This window comes from Monodon monoceros, unplaced genomic scaffold, assembly GCF_005190385.1.
Source record: "Monodon monoceros isolate NGI ecotype Baffin Bay Population unplaced genomic scaffold, NGI_Narwhal_1 Super_Scaffold_21, whole genome shotgun sequence".
In the NCBI taxonomy this organism is placed as follows: domain Eukaryota; kingdom Metazoa; phylum Chordata; class Mammalia; order Artiodactyla; family Monodontidae; genus Monodon; species Monodon monoceros.
The window spans coordinates 112,427,946-112,450,509 of record NW_021703778.1 but is presented as its reverse complement, the minus strand read 5'-3'; the positions used below and the strand labels follow the sequence as shown (position 1 = coordinate 112,450,509).

General features: G+C 50.5%; 1 protein-coding gene across 2 annotated transcripts; it reads left to right on the top strand.

The window, feature by feature from the left end:
* Positions 1-12,069: 12,069 nt before the first annotated feature.
* NKX2-1 (NK2 homeobox 1) lies at positions 12,070-15,909 on the top strand. 2 transcript variants are annotated; one of them, XM_029238824.1, is made up of 4 exons: positions 12,167-12,242; positions 12,704-12,848; positions 12,947-13,332; positions 14,292-15,150. In XM_029238824.1, the coding sequence occupies exons 3-4, from the start codon at positions 12,960-12,962 to the stop codon at positions 15,017-15,019; spliced, it is 1,101 nt and encodes a 366-aa protein (XP_029094657.1). In that variant the 5' UTR covers positions 12,167-12,242; positions 12,704-12,848; positions 12,947-12,959; the 3' UTR covers positions 15,020-15,150. The 2 variants fall into 2 exon arrangements, with proteins under 2 accessions (XP_029094656.1, XP_029094657.1); XM_029238823.1 differs by lacking the exon at positions 12,704-12,848 and having other exon boundaries at positions 12,070-12,242; positions 14,292-15,909.
* Positions 15,910-22,564: the final 6,655 nt, after the last annotated feature.

Here is a 22,564-nt window from a genome sequence, read left to right as displayed (position 1 = left end):
AATTCTTTAGGCAGAAGGAAAGTAATACCAGGTGGAAATATGGATCTACTGAAGAGCACTGGAAATAGCAACTGTGTGTGAAATAGAAAAGTCTTTTTCCCTTAGTATTTAAATCTCATTAAAAGATAACTGACTGTGTAAAACAAAGGTAATAAACATTTACTGTGGAGGTTATAATATATTTAGAAATAAAATGTATGACAACAGTAGCACAAAGGACAGAAGGCAAAGAGTTGGAAGTAGTCATTTGTGAGGTTCTTATACTACATATAAAGTGGTACATCATTTGAAGGTAAACTGCAATAAGTTAAATTAAATCTTAAAACAGCTACTGAAATAACACAACAAAAAAATATAGCTAATAAGCCAAAAGAAGGAGATAAAATGGAGTCATAGAGAGTACTCATTGAATACAAAAGAAGACCAAAAAAGAGGGAAAGGGGAACAAAGGAACAGCCTCAAATAGAATGCAAATAGTAAAGATGGTCAATTTAGCCCCAACAACAGCAATAATCACATTAAATGCAACTGCTCTAAATATCCCAATTAAAGGCAAAAATTATAGAGTTGGACTAAAAGCAAGACCCAACTATATGCTGCTTACAAGAAACCACATTAACTCTAAAGACACAAATAGGCTAAAAATAAAAGAAAGAAAATAGATACATGATGCTAATACTAATCAAAGTAAAGCCATATTAATATCAGAAAAAGAAGAGATCAGAACATGGAATAATACCAGAAATAAAGGAGTCATTTCATAAGGGTAAAGTGTTGAATTCAAGAGGACATAACAATCCAAAATGTTTATGAACCTAGTAACAGGGCTTCAAAATACATGAAGCAAAAGCTGATATACCTGTAAGTAGAAATAGAGAAACCTACAATTATAGTTGAAGATTTCAATCTCTCTCTCTTAACAATTGATAGAACAAGTAGACAGAATAACAATAAGAGCACAGAAGACTTGAATAACACTATGAAGAAAGTTGCCCTAATTGACATTTATAGAACACTCCACTCAGCTTTAGCAGAGTAAAAATTCTTTGCAAATGTACTCATAGATTTACAAAGAGAAGCCATATTCTGAGCTATTAAGTCTCAATAAAAATATTTGAGTCACACAAAGTAAGTACAGCAAGTACTCTGATCACAGTAGAATCAAGAGTACAACAGAATCACAATACATCACAAGAGAAATCAATAACAGCAAGATGTCTGGGAAATCCCCAAACTTTTGGAAATTAAAAAACATAAATCTATGTAACCCCAGAGTCAAAGAAGAATTCAAAACAAATTAGAAAATATTTTAACTGATTTGCAAATGTAAGTGAAAAGACAACTTATCAAAATGTACAGGATACAGCTAAAGCAGTGCTTATAAGGGAAATTTGTAGCACTAAATGCCTATTTAGAAAAGAAGTTCTCTATAGTGGGCTGAATTGTGACTTCCAAAAAGATATGTCCACATCCTAGCCCCGAGACCATGCGAATGTTACCTTATTTGGAAAAAGAGTCTTTGCAGTTATAATTAAGAATCTTGAGATGAGGAGATCGTCATTATCCAGGTAAGCTGTACATGCCATCACAAGCATCTTTATAAGAGAGTGGCAAAGAGAAACACACACAGAAGGAAAGACCATGTGAAACGGAGACAGAGATTGGAGTAATGTATTCACAAGTCAAGGAATGCCAACAGCCATCAGAAGCTGGAAGAGGCAAGGAAGGGAATCTCCCCTAGAGACCCGGAAAGAATGCAAACCTGCTGACACCTTGATTTCTGACTTCGGGCCTCCAGAACTGTGAGAGTATAAATTTCTGTGTTAAGCCTCCAAGTTTGTGGTGATTTGTTACAGCAACCACAGGAAACTCATATAGTCTCAAATCAGTGACCTCATTTTCCATGTTAAAAAACTAGAAAAAGAAAAAAAAAAACTAGAAAAAGTGCAAATTAAGCACACACTGTTAGCAGAATAAAAGAAATAATAAAGATGGGAACAGAAATCATTGAAGTGGAAAACATAAAATCAATACAAGAAAATCAATGAAACCAAAAGTGGAGTCTTTGAAGAGATCAATAAAATTGATAAATCTCTAGCTAGACTTCTCAAAAAAGAGAGACAGAGGGAAGATACAAGTTACTGATATCAACAATAGAAGAGGTCATGACATAACTCTAGACCCTACAGGTATTAAAAGGATAATAAGGAAATAGCTTATATGAATAATTTTATTTCAACAACTTAGATGAAATGGACAAATTCATTGAAAGACACAAACTACCAAAGCTCACTCAGGAAGAAATAGATAATCTGAATATCTATTTTCATAATATACATATATAATTTTCCCACAAAGGAAACTCCAGGCCAGATGGCTTCACTGGCAAAGTCTACCAGACATTCAAGCATTTGCCGAAGACATACAAATTTTTCACAAACTCTTCCAGAAAACTGAAGAGGTAGGAATATTTCTCAACTCATTCTGTATAGCCAGCCTCTGATACCAGAATTAGACAAAGCCATTACAAGAAAAGAAAATTACAGATTAACGTGCTCATGAACATAGATGCAAAAGTTCTTAAGTAACCTTTGACAAATTAAATACAACAATGTATAAAATGAGTAACAAATGATGACCAAGTAGAGTTTATCTCAGAAAGGCCAGATTGGCTTAACATTCAAAAATCAATTAATGTGGGCTTCCCTGGTGGCGCAGTGGCTGCGAATCCGCCTGCCAATGCAGGAGACATGGGTTCGAGCCCTGGTCCGGGAAGATCCTACATGCCACGGAGCAACTAAGCCCGTGTGCCACAACAACTGAGCCTGTGCTCTAGATCCCGCGAGCCACAACTACTGAGCCCGTATGCCACAACTACTGAAGCCCACGCACCTAGAGCCCGTGCTCTGCAACAAGAGAAGCCACCGCAGTGAGAAGCCCGCGCACCGCAACGAAGAGTAGACCCCGCTCGCCGCAACTAGAGAAAAGCCTGAGTGCAACAGCGAAGACCCAACACAGCCAAAAATAAATAATAAATAAAATAAATAAACTTTTAAAAATCAATTAATGTAATTCAACAAATTAACAGACCAAAACTGAAAAATCAAGTGGTCATATCTCAAGAGATGCAGTAAAAGCACTGGACAAAATCCAACATCCATTCCTGACATAAACTCTCCAGTAAAGAGGAATAGAAGGGAACTCCTTCAAACTGTTCAATGGCCATCTACATAAAGCCTATGGCTAACGTCATGCTTAAGACAAAAGATTGAATGCTTTGATAGCCATACATGTAACATCTCACCCAGCTATTCTGCTCCTAGGTATTTACCCAAGACAAATGAAAGCATTAATGTTTATAGCATCCTTATTTGTAATAGCCCCAAACTGGAAATAACCCAAGTGTTCATCCACAGGTGAATGGATAAAGCACATTTGGTGTATCCATACGATTGAGTACTATTCAGCAATGATAACAACAATAATAATAAACCAACCTATAGATGCATGTGACAACATTGATGAATCTCAAAATAATTATGCTAAGTACAAAAAGCCAGATAAAATGGAGTGCATACTGTTTGATTCCATTTATGTGTAATTCTAGAGAATGATAACTAATCTATAGGGGCTGAAAGCCACTAGTCTGATTGCCTAGTAATCAGGATGCGTACGGAGAGGAATAAGAGAGAGGGCTTACTCTAAGCGTCATGAGAAACTTTTGGGGTGTTATACATGTTTATTATCTCGATTGTGATTATGGTTTCATGGGTATATACATGCATCAGAACATTTAATTTAATGCTGAATACATGTGCAGTTTATTGTATGTCAGTTATACTTCAATAAATCTATTTAAAATGAATAAAATTGTGAGAAGTTTAGGGAGGCTAGAGTGTAAAAGGGTAGGTAGGAAGGCAGGGAGAAATTAGTTTGAAGAGATAGGTGGGTGTCTGTCCTGTGGACAGGATCATGGGCTAGACTAGAGAAAGCCTAATGGTAGAAACAAGAACTAAGTGATTAGGCAATAGATGATATACCACATTGATGAAGGCAGTGAAAGGAGAGAAGAACTGGTTATGAAGAAGTGGGGCTGGATCTGGGAGACATCTACGATGTGGAATTGATATGGCTTTATGACCAGTTGGTCTTATCAGATATCTGATACTCAGATATCTGGCTTGGAAGATGCTTTAGACTGAATTTTGCTCCCCCAAATTCATATTTTGAACCCCTAACCTTCAGTGTGACTGTATCTGGAGATAGGGTATTTAGGAGGTAATTAATGTTAAGTATGTTAATGAGGTTGTACAGGTGGGCCCTAACCCAATAGGACTGTAGCCTTGTGAGATGAGGAAGAAATAGAAATCTTTCTTTATCATGTGAAGACATGGTGAGGAGGAACTGTGTGCAAGCCAGAAAGCGTCTTCCCATGAAACTGAACCCTGCAGGACCTTGATCTTGGACTTTCCAGCTTCCAGAACTGTGAGAAAATTAATTTCTGTTTTTTAAGCCACTCAGTCTATGGTGTTTGTTATGGCAGCCTAAGAAGACTAACACAAGCTTTTGGGAGGTAGTTGGGTTGGGGGGGGTGCGGATATGTTCATGCCGCTCACCTAGATCAAGAACACAGGTGAAGCAAGTTGCAGCAGTGCTTTGAGTTCTGACTAGGATATGTTATGTTTGGTGGACATTCACATGAGGACGTAAACAATTGGAAACATAGGTCTGAAGCTCTGGAGAGAAATTGGCTGGAGGCACATATTTGGGAACCGTCAGCAATCAGTGGCAGTTGAAACCATGGAGATGTGTATACGGTTAGGGAGGAAAGTCCAGCAATGGAGAAGAAATGGCCAGAGACAGAGGATAAGAACCATTACTGAGTGGTGATTCTGAAGCCAATGAGAGAATTTTGAAAAGAGTTGATTAACAGTATCAAATGGTGCAGCATACGGGGACATGTTTCTAGGGACATGTTAAGTGTTTGGCATCAAGGACCCTACAGTCTAGCTGAAAAGAGAATACAAATGCATATGAAACAATTAGGAAATCATTCAGCTAGGGTAAATTGTCTTATTAGTGTGACAGAGAAGTGCAATAAAGATTTGTCCATTCATTCTACAAATGTGTTGAGCTCCTACTGTGTGTCTGATGTTTAGTTGCTGGATGAGGCACTTGGGCTTTTTATTTTTATTTTTTTAACATCTTTTTTGGAGTATAATTGCTTTAAAATGGTGTGTTAGTTTCTGCTTTAAAACAAAGTGAATCAGTTATACATATACATATGTTCCCATATCTCTTGCGTCTCCCTCCCTCCCACCCTCCCTTTCCCACCCCTCTAGGTGGTCACAAAGCACCAAGCTGATCTCCCTATGCTATGCGGTTGCTTGCCACCAGCTATCTGTTTTACGTTTGAAGTGTATATGTGTCCATACCACTCTCTCACTTTGTCACAGCTTACCCTTCCCCTCCCCATATCCTCAAGTCCATTCTCTAGTAGGTCTGTGTCTTTATTCCTGTCTTACCCCTAGGTTCTTCATGACATTTTTTTTTCTTAGATTCCATATATATGAGTTAGCATACAGTATTTGTTTTTCTCTTTCTGACTTACTTCACTCTGTATGACAGACTCTAGGTCCATCCACCTCACTACAAATAACTCAATTTCGTTTCTTTTTATGGCTGAGTAATATTCCACTTGGGCTTTTTAAAAAGAAGGGTGTGACTGAATTACGGGGATGCAAATAATAATATTCTGGTGAAGTGGAAAAGAACAAAAGCAGAGTAATTTAGGTAATATGGGATGAGATGGAGAGGATCCAGTCTTGACAGGAGTCCAAGAAGGGGAGAATAATTGGGGAGAAAGCCTGGATGGGTGAGTTGGTGCCAGAGATTAGAAGACTGTGGGGTGCCCACCCTAGTATAGCTAGTCTCAGAAGTATTCTTGCTCCAGTATTTTCTAGGCACTAAGCACCTACAGCTGCAACAGCGAGTAGAGCCTTCTCATGTCGAGCAAGTAGGGCCACTGCTTTCTGCAGGTTTCGGATATGCAGAAAGTACAAGCTGCTTCACTGGCTACCAAATACGTGTACAATTGCTATCATGCATGGAGGGAGAACTTTCATAACGAGATTCCAACGCAAAGCATAATTAGAAGAGGGCTTTAGGTATCACAGCACCTTCCGTGGCCCTTTCAAATAGTGTGTGTGTGAGGCTGGGTGATCCCAAGAGTCCATTATAACCTATATTGCAATGGGTTTGGCAAGTAGATATGTGGCCGGATGGATAATACGGTGAATAGTTAGATGGACAAATTCGTGGCGGACGAACCACTAGGGACAGGACCAGTCGCCCGGGGAACTAATTAAAGCTCCTCCAGGACCGCCCTGAGGATGCAGTTCTCCTGGTGGCCGGAAGAGGGCGCTGCGGATAGTCTCGATCTGCAGCTGTCAGCGACAGAATCCTGGGCCGCGAAGGAGAAGCTAGCCGTGGTCACGTCCCGGGAACCCCAGAGCTGCAGACATCTCCCAGAGAGCTTCTGGGGTTGGTACTGCGGCTACCTGAAACTGCCCGGGCCAAGTGTTGGGGGCGGGGGAATGGTGGGAGGTTGGAGAGGAGAAAGGAGCAGAGGAAGAAAGCCCAGCGCTGTTGCTGACTCCGCGGGAAACGCGAATGCTGAAAACCCATGGGAGCACACTGCTGGGGCTGTGGTTTGCTGAGAGATAGAAGTTAGAAAGAGCTGCGGGTTTCGGCGGTCTAAGGCTGAATGCGGCCGCATACGGACCCTGGGGCGAAACAGCGGTGCCGCCACAAGGATCCTTACCGAATCTTTTAGGCCTCAGGACTCAGCTGCAGCTACAAAACTTTCCTGCGAGCTGCCCGCGCCCCAGGGCGCCTGCACGGGTGCCCCTACTCCTTAGCATGGGGGCTTCCCGTATCTGTCCTGAGCATGGTGGAATCACCACTACCCACTCTCTCGCCTGTTTAGAGGATCTTAATTTTAACAGTAATGAAGAACTGGGAAGAAACAGAAGCCGCTTCGCTGTGAAGCTCAGGCTCGGATCCTGCATCTGTCTCCTGCGTCGCCCCACATCGGCCTTGCTGAGTCTCCGAGCAGCTGCAGGCCCGCGTCCCCCGCTTCCCACCCACGAAATCTCGGTTTTCCCCATTTCAATGGGTGCTGCTAGCGCTGAGTCCCCCTTCTCTCTGCTTTGTAACCCAGTCCCCAAATTCTCTCCTTACCCTAAGCCCCTTCCTGCCAGGGGGCGCCTCTGGAGTTAGTGGAGAGGGTAAGGGCTCTGACTATAACTTGGGATGAGTTGAATCTAGGCTTGAACTGTGTGACATGAAAATAGGAGGGTTTCAAGACCACAGGTATCGACTTCTGGAGGGCTTGACCTGACAGGACACGTTTCTTTGACACCAGAGAGCTGAGGGTGGGAGTCTCCTCTTTTCCTGGAGGATGCTGGCCTTCACATGCGCAATCTCGCCTTCACATGCGCAATCTCGCCTCTTATTCCAACCCGAGTCCCGAGTGGAGTGCAGGGAGAGGGCTGCACAGGAGCCGCGCTGGGACGTCCTAGTGTCATCCCCCTCCTCGGTCCTGCTCTCAGGACCTGCCCAGAGGCCACGGTTTGAGGAGAGCATCCCCCAAAGAAAGGCCACCCTCAAAGACCCTAGATGGTCAAGGTGAGACGGAGAGCAGTTAGAGGAATCTCCAAATCTCTTCTTCGCCCCGCGTCTGCGAAATCCTCCTCTGGAAAGCTGCCAGACTGTACTCCCTGGGGCTTCGCTTCTCGAGAGGTTCTCAATTTTGGTGCCTGGGAAAAGGGCACAGAGGGGTCCTATGAGATCCTTCAGGGAGAGGAAGACGCCCTCCAGAGGGGGCTCCGGATACTCTCTCAGTTCCTTGCATCTCGGGGTTGGAGACCAGCGACACCCAGAGCCCAGCTGCGTTCCTGCTTTCTGCTCCCTGGGTGGGGTTGCCTCAAAGGCACCCGGAAACCCAGCTCAGCCTGGCTCTGGAGTCTGCGCCTGGCTGAGGAACACTTGCCTTCCTCTGGCCTGGGCACGGGAGCAGCGAGGGGGCAGAGAGCTTCATGCAGAGTAAGAGGCCTGGATTCACAGTTTCTATACACCCAAGATACAGAGCCAAAAGTAATAACCCCTTCCATGTGCTAGCGAATTTTATGATTTACAAACTCATGTACATCCCTAGCACAACCTGGGAGGTACACCGGACAGGTTAGGATCATTTTTGCAGCCCAGGAAACAGGTGCTAAGAGACTTTGTTTCCTTAATTCAACATTTCTTGAGGCAATGGAGGATTCGAGGATAAATAAAGCAAGGACTAGCTCTTGGAGGAGGGAGTGGGGGGGGCTGAAAATAACACCCTAGTTTACTCTGGCCGTAAGGGTAGTGGCTCCAGACTGTGACAGGCGTCCACTAGAGCTATACCACATGGCTGAAAAGTGGCAAAGCTGGGGCTGGAACCGGGAGTTCTGACTTACATTCAAGAGCCTTGCCCACAACCCCTGACCTTTTGAAGATCAGGAAATGGTGCATAAACACACACACACACACACAAACCTTCATTACGACCCTCTCTATCTCGGTTGAAGCCTGAAGTTAACATTTGTCACAAGCTACATATTATCTGAAGGATTTGTTGTTAATTTGTAAGCTCCATGTAGGTAGGAGCCTCATCTAGCTTATTTAAGGCTGAATTTTCAAACCTAGGTCGGCGCCTGGCACAGATCCCACACTTAATATTTGTTGAATGAATCACAAATTGCAATAACTCAGAGCCCAGGAAACAGGTCGCACCCTTCCCTAGAGAGTGTGAAGGACCATAAAGGGAATTAGAAAAATGGGGGGAGGGAAGAAGATAGGCTTTGCCATCTCATCATCCCCCACCTGGTCCGAGCTATAGCCCCGAATTAGCCTTCTGTATGAGCCTTCTAAGTTCTCAAAGAAGAGGTCCAGAAGGGAAAGAAGGTCATTTCCCTCTGGCCAGGAGGCTGGTGAGCAAAGGCTGATGGCAGCTCCGCGTGTCTCGGACCTGGCCTGGGCCTGCACCTCCCGGGCTCCTAGATTCCGTGCCAAGCCGCAGCCAGCCAAGCAGAGCATGGCCGAGATTGAGGCGGGTGTGGGAGACCGCGCCTGGGAAAACTCCTTGAGAGGCCTGAGCTGGGCCTCGCTCTGCGGCCACCCCACCGCACCACCTCGCCCGGGAGCGAACTGGCTGAAGGCAAAGGGAAGATGCGCAGGCCCCACAGGGTGGACTCGGGCTTCCCAAGTATCCCCTGCAATCATGGAGAAACTACTGGTTTAACCGGGGTCCGCCCCGTTTAAGATGAGTCGGTGGGTGGGTGGGTGGGGAGGGGGGCTAGAAGAAAGGACACTCTGGTCCGGAAGAGGTGTTGGGCTCAGGAGAGGGACTCTCAAGGCCTTTGCTTGGACCAGCCCGGAGATGCGGGTAGCCACCTTTCCCCCACAAGGCGCCTTGGTCTTCGGGCTTATTCTTGGCAGTGCAGTGCATCTGGGAAAAGTTGCGGAGCGGTGCGTGTGTGAAGGGGCAGAAGCAGAAGAGGTGCAGGGGCAGGTGCCTCAAGGTGCAGCAGTGGCCCAGACGAGGTCCAGAGGAGAGCAGGTGCTGGCGCGTGCCGTGCTGGGGGAGCATGGAGCACAATCTCGGTTGCGGAGGGCAGGGGGCGTGCAGCAGGAGCCCTTGCCCTCCACCCCCGTACTTCGAGCTCCCGCTGCTGCTCAGGGCCCCAACCCAACGCCTGCCAGCTGCCTGCGTGGCTTCGGGTCCTTGTCCCGTCCGCGAGCCTGGGCTGGGGGCGGGGAGCTGCCAGCCACGTGCCTGCTTCGGAGCTGAAAGCATCCGAGGGACCAAGGCCGAGGAGGCATGGCTCAAGGACTGCGGAAGATTCACCCAACTCTTCCCTTCACTCAGATTCAGGGCTTTAACGCGAGGAAGAGGGGTATGCTAATAATAATACAGAAATCTCGAGCGCTGGCACCGAACTTTAAGTATTTCCAGAGCTTTCAAAGCACTTTCATGTGCCCGATTTTATTTGAATCTTACAAAAACCGTGTGAAGAATTACCGCTATTTCTAAATGGCACTGAGACTGGGAGAGACGTACAACGTTCTACACTGAGTGTTTCTTACATTTACTAATAATATAAAATAATGGAGAGGGAGAGAGAGAAAGAAGACGGGAGATTGGGAGACCCATCCCGCCTTGGCATTAAGACCCCAGATGAGACGCAGGCCCAGGGCTGGGGGCCCAATTGCAAACAAGATCTGTATTCAGTTTTGTCCACTCTGCTGTTTTGTCCTTTGTCCGTTCACTTGAGCCCAGTGTCGTCCTCTTCCCTCCTCGCTCCCAGGACTTAGGCATAGCATTGACCAAGGCGCAGTTGATGGGGGTCTGAGTCCTTCCTGAGAGCGCCCCCCAGAGAAGTCCCTTGGAAGGAAGGGCAATGAGCGACCTGGCGCCCGTCTTTCGAAGCACGACCGACGAGTGCACCTCGGCGCTCATACACAGGTTTGCCTGCCCCAAAGCCAACAAGCGGGCCAAGAAACATGGGCCCGTGCGGTAGGCAAGGAGATGGGCGTGCCCTGAGCTTTCTCTCCCCTCTTAAGGGGCATAGGTGGTGAGGAAACTGAATGTAGTATGTAAGTTGGCTTTGTATTGAGGGAGTGCAGAGCACTTCTCAAGGGGAGGATTGAAATCTTGAAATAAAAAGCCAATAAACAAAACAACTTTCCCTACAACGATTGCTATTAATGGAAAAGGCGTCTAACCTGCTGAATTAAATCGTTCAAAAGAGCCTGTTCATCATCGGGAGCTCCTCTACAAGGAGGGGAAAGAAAATGTGAAAACAAAACCAAAATCGAGAAGCCTCCTTAACCGGCCCCCGCAGTGTCTTGGAGGCCCCTGCCCGACCTGAGAGCCCTCTGCCCTCCCAGCCCCCGGCGTGGAGAGGAGGCTAAAACAGCTAAAGAGAAAACAAAACAACAAAACGTTTACTATCCAAGGGGAAAAGTCGGAGTGGGTCTCCGGATCTGCACCGCACAGGGCTCGGCTCCGTAGTCCACTCTGCTTGGAGGCCCCGGGCCTGGCCAGAGCGGCGCGGCGGATGCCTCCGGCCGGGCTGGGGAGCGCAGCCCACAGTTTCTCCTCTCCAGGCGCCCAAGGACCCTCAAGGCGCGGGGCGCACACTTGAAGCCTGAGAACGCGCAGACAGGAAACCCACTTCCTCCTAAGCAGTTTCTTGCTACCCGGATGAGAGGCGCCCAACTGAAGCAGAATGATCCTCATCTACTAATATCCAGAGTGGCCACAAAGCGACTGGCCATTTATGCCGGCGCTTTGAACAAAGATATTTGGTTACTGCCGGGGGAGCAAGTGCGCTTTTGCATGGTTGAGCTCCGGGTGGAAGCAAGCCTCCACCCAGCCTCCCGCCCGCTCAGCTGCTCACGCCCGGGGACTCGCCCCCTCCCGGCCAGCTCGTCCCGCCAGGATTCAGGCTCAGTTCCACCCGGCAACAGGCGGGCGGGCACTCACGACGCTCCCTGCCCGAGCCCTCTCTGAAGCATCAGGGGGGAAAACACCGTGACCCTGGGCTCGGGTGCTGGGGCTGTGATGTCCTCGGAAAGTCAGCTCCAGTCCCAGAACCCCGCGTGTCCGGGCGATGGGCGAGGGTCGGGGACCCCAGGTTTGTTCGAGGTGGAGCAACTTCAGCGATGGCCCTTCGCGTTAATCCCCCCAGCTTCTCCGCTCGGGCGGCCAGTGGTGTCCTTGCCTTAGCAGGGGATGGGGGTGGGGAAGGGTAGCCGAGTGTGGGTTGGAGGAGGCGTGAAGCAGGGGGCCCTAGCCCTCTGGGAAGACCCTGAGCTGGGGGGAGGGCGGCGCGGGGATCTGGGACAGCCTCTCGGCGGCAGCCGATCCCCTGCTCGGCGCCTCCTCCGCCCGCTGGGATTCTCTCTCGGGTAGGGGGAAAGGGGGCGGGGAGCAGAGGTGTCCTTCTGACGGCGGCAGAAGAGGCAGACAGACTGACAGACACGCAGACCAACAGTGGAGCCCCAGGGTTCGTCCCCTGACTCCCGAGCTCCTTTGGTGGCGACTGGGGCTCGGCGCTGCGAAGCCAGATGTGGTCCGGAGGCGGTGGGAAGGCGCGGGGCTGGGAGGCCGCGGCGGGAGGGAGGACCAGCCCCGGCAGGCTCAGGTGAAAACCCACTCGCCCCTGGCCCACTCCCCGTCCCCGCCCGGGGAACCCCGACCCAACTGGAAAGTGGTTCACTTTGTAACTCCGCAAGTTGGTTGCAAAGCGGCGTTCACCTTCCTTCCTCCCCAACATCCCTCCTCCTCGGCTACTCCCCATCCCACCTCTTGCCCTCCCCTCTCTCGGTTCCCTCCTCCTTTCCCTCCCCCCCCGCCTCCCCCCCCTGCGCGCCACCGCACCCCACAAAAATGGGGGTAGGGGTTCCGGGGGAGGGGGAAAGAAATGCTTTGGGTCGCGTCTCTGCCTCTCTCTCTCTCTCTCTCTGTCTCTCTCTCTTGTCTCTCTCTCCCTCTTTGAGACCTAAAAATCCTGACAAGTGAAACTTAAAGGTGTTTACCTTGTCATCAGCATGTAAGCTAATTATCTCGGGCAAGATGTAGGCTTCTATTGTCTTGTTGCTTTAGCGCTTACGCCCCGCCTCTGGTGGCTGCCTAAAACCTGGCGCCGGGCTAAAACAAACGCGAGGCAGCCCCCGAGCCTCCACTCAAGCCAATTAAGGCGGACTCGGTCCACTCGGTTACGTGTACATCCAACAAGATCGGCGTTAAGGTAACACCAGAATATTTGGCAAAGGGAGAAAAAAAAAAGCAGCTAGGCTTCGCCTTCCCCCTCTCCCTTTTTTTTCCTCCTCTTCCTTCCTCCTCCAGCCGCCGCCGAATCATGTCGATGAGTCCAAAGCACACGACTCCGTTCTCAGTGTCTGACATCTTGAGTCCCCTGGAGGAAAGCTACAAGAAAGTGGGCATGGAGGGCGGCGGCCTCGGGGCTCCGCTGGCGGCTTACAGGCAGGGCCAGGCGGCACCACCGGCCGCCGCCATGCAGCAGCACGCCGTGGGGCACCACGGCGCCGTCACCGCCGCCTACCACATGACGGCTGCGGGGGTGCCCCAGCTCTCGCACTCCGCCGTGGGGGGCTACTGCAACGGCAACCTGGGCAACATGAGCGAGCTGCCGCCGTACCAGGACACCATGCGGAACAGCACCTCGGGCCCCGGATGGTACGGCGCCAACCCGGACCCGCGCTTCCCCGCCAGTAAGTGAGGCCGCCCCACTGCAGGGCCGCGGGTTGAGCGCCGGAGGCGCGGGGAGAGCCGCCGGGAAGGCGCGGCGCCTGCCGGCTGCGCGCTGGGCATCATCAGGGTGGGCGGCCGGGCAGTGGCGCCAACGAGTCGGGCGCAGGATCTCGGGAGTCTTCCCTTGTTGAGCTGAGGGGTCCAAGAAGAGGCACTTGGTAGCTCTGGGGTCCTGAGGGCAGGAGCTGGTATTTGGCGTCTGCCAGATGCGGCCAAGTGGCCGCTCTGCTCCGCGCGGGAGACCTCGGAAGGCGGAGGGAGGTGGCCCCCTAACTAAGAGAGCCGGGACGAGCAGGGCGCGGAGAGGCACGGCCTGGCCGGGAGGGAGGTTGCCCTGCTGGGATGATGCGCTCAGGCCCCTGGCCTGGCCCACTCTCCAGTCTAGGCTTGAGGGAGGGCTTGTGGCTCCAGAGGGGGTTCTAAATGGGCCGGACAAATGCCCTCATTGGGGCTGACCGGAGAGAGCGGCCAAGAGGCAAAGAGTCTGGGGTCTCGGGGTCTCTAGCTTTTCGAAAGCGAACACCTCCCTCTCCTAAGCTCCCAAAGCTGGAGCCTACAGCTAGACCCCAGTTCCTGGCCTGGGCCCAGTTTGCTGCCCGTGGCCCACTAACCGCACAAATCTGGTGGGCTGGGCACGAAAGGAACAGGAGGAACAGTCTTTCTCCACTCTGCTTTTTGGGTGAAGCACCGAGACTGAGGGAGGTAGCCGGGGTTGAGGCGGGGAGCTCTGCAGTAAACTCCTCGACGGCACGGCCTGGGGCAGGCGCTGGCGATCCCGCGGCTGGGCCTCTCAGGGTGGAGGCGGCCTAGGTGAGGAGTGCGCCGTCGGGTCAGGGGCCGGGCCGGCCAAGCGCGCAGAAGGCAGAGGTGGTCTGGTCCGGCCCGGCCCCTGCCGACGCTGTGCGTTTGTCGCTTACAGTCTCCCGCTTCATGGGCCCGGCGAGCGGCATGAACATGAGCGGCATGGGCGGCCTGGGCTCTCTGGGGGACGTGAGCAAGAACATGGCCCCACTACCAAGCGCACCGCGCCGGAAGCGCCGGGTGCTCTTCTCCCAGGCGCAGGTGTACGAGCTGGAGCGACGCTTCAAACAACAGAAGTACCTGTCCGCGCCCGAGCGCGAGCACCTGGCCAGCATGATCCACCTGACGCCCACGCAGGTCAAGATCTGGTTCCAGAACCACCGCTACAAGATGAAGCGCCAAGCCAAGGACAAGGCGGCACAGCAGCAACTGCAGCAGGATAGCGGCGGCGGGGGCGCCGGGTGCCAGCAGCAGCAAGCGCAGCAGCAGTCACCGCGCCGCGTGGCTGTGCCGGTCCTGGTGAAAGACGGCAAACCCTGCCAGGCGGGCGCCCCTGCGCCGGGCGCCGCCAGCCTACAAGGCCACGCGCAGCAGCAGGCGCAGCAGCAGGCGCAGGCCGCTCAGGCGGCGGCAGCAGCTATCTCAGTGGGCAGCGGCGGCCCCGGCCTCGGCGCGCACCCGGGCCACCAGCCGGGCAGCGCGGGCCAGTCTCCGGACCTGGCGCACCACGCCACCAGCCCCGCGGCGCTGCAGGGCCAGGTCTCCAGCCTGTCCCACCTGAACTCCTCGGGCTCGGACTACGGCACCATGTCCTGCTCCACCTTGCTATATGGTCGGACCTGGTGAGAGGACGCCGGGCCGGGCCTAGCCCAGCGCTCTGCCTCATCGCTTCCCCTACTGCCCGCCACACACCACCAACCACCCACTACACCGTGCGCTTCGACTTTTCTAAAGAACCTGTCCCGATAAGACCAAGGGGAAAAACACAACGACCAAACTGCTGGACGTATTTCTTTTCTTTTCTTTTCTTTTTCTAAAATTTGCAGGATTTTTTTTTAAAAAAAGAAAATAAAACAACCAAGCGATCCAATTCTTTAAGGAGTCTTAAACAGAGAAGGACATAACAAGAACCGCTTTGGGGGTGTCTTTTGGGTGATCCTGATGGGTTTCCCACGCTCGGGTGGGGCGCAGTTTGGAGAGGGTTCTACGCTGACATGCCTCTGGACTCTAAAGATCGAAAACTTCACTCTGGGTACACTGTGCCAGCAAAGTGGACTTGCCTGTAAATACCAGGATTTCTTTGAAGGGGCGACGGGGGGGCTGGGGAGAGGAAAAGACTCCTCGACAGATCCCGCTTGCCACTGACACAAAGGAAATGCCCCCTCCTGGCCCCCTCTGGCCACCCAGGCTCAGCTGAGACCGGCCCTGGTTAAAATTGTTTTATGTTTGATGTGAACTTGTAGCTGTAAAACGCTGTCAAAAGTTGGACTAAATGCTTAGTTTTAGTAATCTGTACATTTTGTTGTAAAAAACAAAAACAAAAAACCAGTCCCCGTCCCCAGCCCATCATATTTTTCATGGGCCTTGACAAATCTGTGTATATTATTTGGCAGTTTGGTATTTGCAGCGTCAGTCTTTTTCTGTTGTAACTTATGTAGATATCTGGCTTAAGTATAGTTCCTAAGAAGCTTCTAATAAATTATACAAATTAAAAAGATTCTTTTTCTGATTAAAAACCCCATCTTTTGTTTGGTTTTGATTTGGCTTTTTTGGTGGTAGGGGGTGTGGCTCAACATTGGCCTGATGAGATTCGAATTGTTTGGGGGCTCAAAGGATCCTGAACCAGCTAAGGAGGCCGGGCGCAGAGTCTTTGCCCCACGGGAAGAGGGAGTTTTGTTCTGCCTCTGAATTAAGTAGAACCAAACCTTGAGCAGTCCTGGGACTTGGCAATAGAGAGTAGAAAAGCTAAACTCCTTCCACCAGGAGGAAAAGGGTGAAAAGAAGAGAAAGAGACTAAAGGACTAGTTTTCAAAGCCAGGCTTCTGTTTCTTAAAACCTCAGAAGTATCTACCGTGATCTTATGCAGCTGAGCCAGTGTTTTAAAGCAGCCGGCCTCGGATATTCGTTTTAAATAACCCTGAATGAACGATTATTTTTACTAGACGGATCATGCCTGTAGATTTCAACATTAATTCTTTATTTTGAATCCTCGGCGGAGCCTCCTTGGGACTAGAATTTGGTGGGAGGCTGTTTTCGAAAGCGAGGAAGTTGTTAGGGGTTTCGTTTCTGCTCTAAAACAGTTATCCCCGCACAGGCTGGCCGACGGCGTCTCGTGGCCTCTCCGGCCTTGGGAGGTGTCCGACTGGGCTGCTGGCCTTGGGGACACCCCTGGCAGGACTTTGGGAGCTGGCCTTTCTGCTCTTTGTTCCAAGGTTTCCGTCTCTGGGCTCATGGTCTCCTAAATCTTTGTAGTAAGGAATCTTTCTCCTGTCTCCAACTCTCCACCTCTCCCCGCGCTCCCCCGCCCCCATCCCAGCAAAAACAGAAAACAAAACAAACAAACAAACAAAAAACTTTGACCTCTCTCGCTACCTTTAATTTCTTGGTCTCTTTGGTACCCAGATATAGCTGTTGGGGAAGTCTTAATTGCCCCGGGGAGGCGAGGAAGAAGGAGTGGTTGTGGACAGAGAGAAATTGTCGTCCCTTGATGGGCTGTTGCCCCTTGCGTGTCACCTCTGACAAACCTACAGGAAAAGTGGCCAGGTGGGCTGTAGACAGATGCCCCTCCCAGCACTTTTCTCTAGGCCTGAAAGTGTTTGATTGTGGAGGATTGATTCATATTTGGCATGTACTCATTTATCGCCTGGAATTTCAACTTTCTTTTTTCCCTTCTTGCCTGTCACCACATTTTCTTCCTCTTCTTTGCAGCTCATTCTGACTCCATCTCTCTCTTCCCAGACCCCTACCCTCACCCCCCAGAAATGTGTAAGGAAAATGAGGGGGGGCGCGGAGGGGGTGTGTGCTGGCACCAGCAGTCCTCTCTGTTGACTTCCTGGGGGCTCTTCTCCGTGGCGCCCTGACTGAGGACTAGGATGGACTTCCTCTCTCGGGTTTGGCTGCTGAGATACTGTTTTCAGTATCTAAAAGAGACTCGGAGATTTCGAGAGGGCAGTTGGTTAGATCTAGAGAGTGTGCTAGCTGGGGGAAGTCTCAGCAGGCCTCACGTTTTGGAAAACAAGAAAAAACCCGGGAAGTCTGAACACTTGTATTGGAATGGGCAGCAGTGGTCCTGGGACAGTGTGTGTAGGTAGTTGAGTCACCCAGCTCAGGCCCGGCTTGGCAAGGGAGATGTTAATGCTAAGGTCTGAATTCTGTGGGGTGGGAGCTACCGCTCCACCTGCCCCCATGCCCGACACAAGGGGGGCTGTCCCCCCAACCCACCTCGCCCAGAGCGCCCCGGCCCCGGAGAGTAACAATTTTAGTGAGCTGTGGTACCCTCAGTCTTATCACCCTTGCACTGGTTGGAGTTTCTACCAAATACATTCTTCTCCCTGCCGTCTAGAGTTGGCTTAATTTTGAGGTCTGTTTACTGGTCCCGAGAAGAGGTGAATTCAGCCGGGTCTGCAGATGGAACCGAGACAAACAGGGCCTTGGCCCCTTCTCTCCATCCATCACACGGGGTCCACCAGCTCCGGTCCCTGGCCGCGCATCGCTGTAGCTGCAGGAAGCGGCCCTGGAAGGCAATCTGAAGCGTCCTGGTAGGGAAAAGGGTGCGTGCTGGGTGCAGCGAAAGACCAAAGACGGAGACACACTTCATCCCCACATTCCGGTCAGCCTCTGCGATCTTTGTCTTCTCCAGCAGTGGACCTCCCCTAAGTCTCCAGCGTCTCTGGCCCAGGGAGGTTCTGGTCTCCTCTGATGGAGAATGACTTCTGGTGATGTGTCTGACGCTGAAGTGCCTGGAAGAGCCAGAAGCTTCTCCACGCGCGGGGGCAGCGCAGTTCGCCCCGAGGTCCAGGAGCAGCTGAACGCCGCCACCTAAGCACCCCATCCATCCCTAGGCCCCGATGGCTTCGGGAAGTGGGGGAGATTTTGCAGACAGCACCCCCCCCCCCCTTCCTCCTCTTCCCCACCTCCAACCCCGCCATGTAAACACGAGGACTTTCTCGAGAGCCTTGGAGAGCGGCTCTAGTGGCTTCAGGGCCTGAAACCCCAGGCTTGGCTTGTTTGATGTTTAGCATCCCAAAGCGGCTCCCCACCCCCGCCCCAACCTGGGAACCCGGAGCTGTGGGTCGGAGAGGCAGGAAAGCTGCCCTCTCAGCTGGCCGGGCCAGGGACTGGGCCGGGCTTAGGGGAGGCGACAAGATCGGGAAAGAGATGCTCCGAGCCGGAAAGAAGGGAGCCCGGGCTGCCGCCGCCCCCAACAGGAACAGAAGCGGGTACAGCTGGAGTCCTCAAGCCCAGGAGGTGGGTGGGGGCAGGGGATGCGTCACCAGCCAGGGCACCGGCTCTGGGACTGGGCCGGCACGGTGGGAAGTAGCTCGGGGCCCACGAGCGAAATCAGAGGCAGGCCGGAGCCGGCTCGGCGAGAAACGCTCAGGGCACTTACTCCTGGAGGCGGGGGCGTCCCCGCGCGCTCCAGTCCAAGGGCCTCGCAGGAGGCAGCTCTTCTTCCCACGGCTTAGGGCTTGGCCTTTCTAAGGGCAAGATTGTCTCGGGAGCCTTCCAGGGGATTTTAATCGTCCTGGGGCAGGGGTAGGCCTAGGTCTGGGCTTGAGGTCCCCGATTTTGAGACCTCAGGGAAGAATTCTCATACTTTAGAGGCCGCACACTCTCCGAGCGCGCTCGCGGGCGTTTGGGCGCCGGTGAGGGGCTTTCTCCTGGCGCGAGTGCACAAAAGGTAGCGCGAGTCTCTTCTCAGGCGACCCGGGATAAGAGGAAAGGAGAGCGGGGTTTTCTGACTTCCAACTCATTAGGGACCAGGTAAGGTCAATGCTTTCTCTATTATGGCTTTATCTTAAAAGCGGGTCAATTTAAGATAAGGGGGGGAAAAATCCAGGATCTGTGTGAACCATGCTGATAAAGACTGACCCCTTTCCTGAACTAAAAGCAAGCCAGGCAGACATTCATTTTCTTTAAACAAGAGAGCTGTGAAAAGCTGCCTTGACTTCTGATCTAACGTCCCCAGTCTCTCTAGACATCGCTTTCCCTCCCCCCCCCCCAATTATTGGTGTGTGTGTGTGGAGTGGGGAGCCAGGTGATCGAGGATATTGTTTGCGGAGAACTAGAAAGCCGGTTGGGAAATGTGAATCTAAGATGATGTGGCTCTTAGGCATGGTTTGCTGGCTTGTTTGTTTCAAATGCTGCTGTCTTTTAGAATGGATGGAAAGCAACAGACTTGAGTATTGGGAGGGATGAGCCTGAATGTGTTCCTTGATCGGTTCCCTATTAGGAGATGCTGGGTACCACCTTCCTCTGGCCCTCCCTGCCTTCCTGACTGGTGTGCTTGTGGTTGTGCAATTGTGTTCTGTGGCTTCAGGCCACCCTCCGTGGGGCCCAATTTGGGCTTATGCCTCAACTTGGAGCACAGAAAGTTTCCTGGTGCCTCTTTGGCCAGTAACTTCAGGAAAAAGCGTCCTATCCCCCAATCACCCTCTGCGGCAAGCTTGTCCATCCAAGTGGCTGAAGGAATTGGGTGTTGTTGGGAGTAGAGGAAAGAATTCTTTATTGAAGGGGAGAGCCAAGGTCTGAATGTCACCTCCCCTCCATGTAGTTGTATTTCTAAACTTTCCTTGATGGTTCTCAAAGAAACGGAGGAGGAAGAGGCTCAGCATCTCGAGAGCACAGCTTCTGCCTCATCTGAAGCCACAGCTGAAGTGGCTGGCTGTACTTCTCTCTGATAGTGACCTAATGCCCTACTTGGAGGGCATCTAGGCACAGCCCCAGGATCCTCATTTGATAATGTTTCCCATTTTGTCTCTGCTTCCTAAACACGTATGGTGTTTGTTATTAGTTGAGTTGTAACAAAGTTTCGGAAAGGGTGAGATTTAAATTGACTTTCCCGTTTTATTTCTTTTTTAGTTATTTGCAGGACACTGTAGTGTAAATTAGTCACCGTTAATGTTCTGCTTGAAATGAGAACCAACATAAAAAAAATCACAGGCAATAACAGGCTTTGTTATAGAGGGCTCTTTTTTCCAATACAATATTCACATCTGATTCTGCCCACTCTGTATGTAGGTGTAAGAGGTTGCATACAGACACCTGTCTGTGTGTGTATTATAGAAATATATACACATATGTATCTAATATATCTATTTCATTAAGATATTCAAAAAGAAAAAATTAATATAGGATTCTCTTAGTAGGGGATCTTACAGAACCTGTTAGATGCAAGAAAGTTGAATGCATTTACTACCTCAAGTAAGCTGTCACATGAAACTGAGTTTTCCTTAAGAAAATCAAGTAAACGAAAACCTTTAGTTTTTCCCACTTTAAATTGGAATATTAATTTATTTTCATATGAAACTCTAGAGAACTAATTATGTTTGGGGAAAATATTAAAATTTGTCCTTAAAGAAAATGAACTTGTTGCCTGAGACACACAGCTGTACATGAGACTTCTTGAAGCAATCTACAACAAAAATTGTGGTCATGTGCTGCACCTACATTACCCACTAGTAGAACTCGTTAGTATGAACACCGTTTCCAGCTAACAAAAACAAACGGAAGTGTTGCTGCCCCTTGTTTGTAGCAAGTGTCCCCCCTGTTCTGGCCTTCACAGAGCAGTGGAAATAAAAGGGCAGGTCTGAGTGTAGTCTGACAAGAAGAAAAAGACAAACTTTCCCTCTTCCTTCCCCCCATTTTGTACATTTCCCGGAATCCTGTCTTTGATTGCTACATGAAATTGTCAGTAACACCAGGCTGTTGGTGGAGTGTTAAACATTGCATTTCTAGGGTTTCTGGTGATTGTTGACAATGTCATTTCTACAAAAGATGTCGGGGCCTGAAAAGTGTACTTGGATACCCTTTTCCAGTTGCTATGTCCTGGAGCAATTCTGTGGAAAATCACCCAGAACGGCCTGGCCTCCACCTTACCTAGCATTCTCCCTCCCAATGTTGCTCTGTGAAGGTGTCCAAAGCTCTAGGAAAACAAGGGTTTATTTGGTCTGAGTGTGACCGATTTACCTGATCTCTCAGGCACACACAAGGCTGAGTGCGGGCCTCGCAGATGTAAACCTGGGAATTACCTTAATGACGCGAAGACGACTAAGAGCTGGCTCCTCTAACCTAGGAGACCAGGTCAACGGTTTAACAAATCTGGCTATGTGTATAGAGGGAACACCGCAAGTTAGGGTCCCTTCAGGTGCCTGCAGAGCACCAGGTTTCTAAACAGACTTTTTCAGACAGGATTTTTCGGAGGAGACTCTGAAGCCTAGAGGATTAAACCTCTCTCTCCCCTCCTGGCCACTCAATGGTGCCTTGAGGTCTGCAAGGCACTGTTTTCTGGGTGGAGTCTAAGGGGGTCGGTGGTTCTGGCCAGTGATGGCGTCTTCCTTCCCTTGTGAGTGTGCTTCAGATAGAATTGCAACTCTTGCACCACGGGTGTGCACAGAGCACACATCCCTGCCTCTGGCCAGGGCAAACAGAAGTTGTAGCCAGTTCATTACTACTCGCCAACCTGCAATAGTCACCGAAATGTTGGTTACTGCTCCCTGGCAGGACTGCTGAGGCTGGCGCCAGTGTTGTAAATTTTGGAAGTGCTGCAGTGTATCATACCTACAACTCACGCAGTTGGTAAAACTCAGATAGCCGTCTGCATGTCACTTTGGCTTCATGTTGAAATCAAATGGGAGAGCCGTTGGAAATATTTAACAAAAGCCAACTTACCCACAGCCATAATCTAGCACAGGATGGGGGGTAAAGAGAAAATCTTTGACAAAGATGGTGCCATACAAGGACCATCATGCATCCGTAAGAGTTGACATTAACCTTCCGGTGTGAACTGTTTTCTAAGAACTACAATGCCACGCCAACCCAAAATTAGTTGTTGAAAATTCTCGACATGGCTAAATACTTAGATTCTGTTGGTTGGGTGTCTGTGGAAGCTGGGGGTTTGTGTGTTTGTGGTTCCGTTCACTGGTAAGACAAGAGAGGAAAAGAGAGGAGAGTGGAAAAGAGGAGAGGGGAGGGGAGAGGAACAACTGTGCCCAGTGGAAGTGTGTGAGGTTCTGTTGTTGTTTGTGACAGCTGAGTCTCTCCCCAGTTAGAGCTAGCTGGTCTTTAGGTCGAAGCGTTGGGGCCGGGTGGATGAGTGAGTGTATGGTGTCTGGTGTTTAGGGGTGATGCTAGTAAGGAGGGCTGGGGGGGGCAGAATGGGAGGAAGCGTGT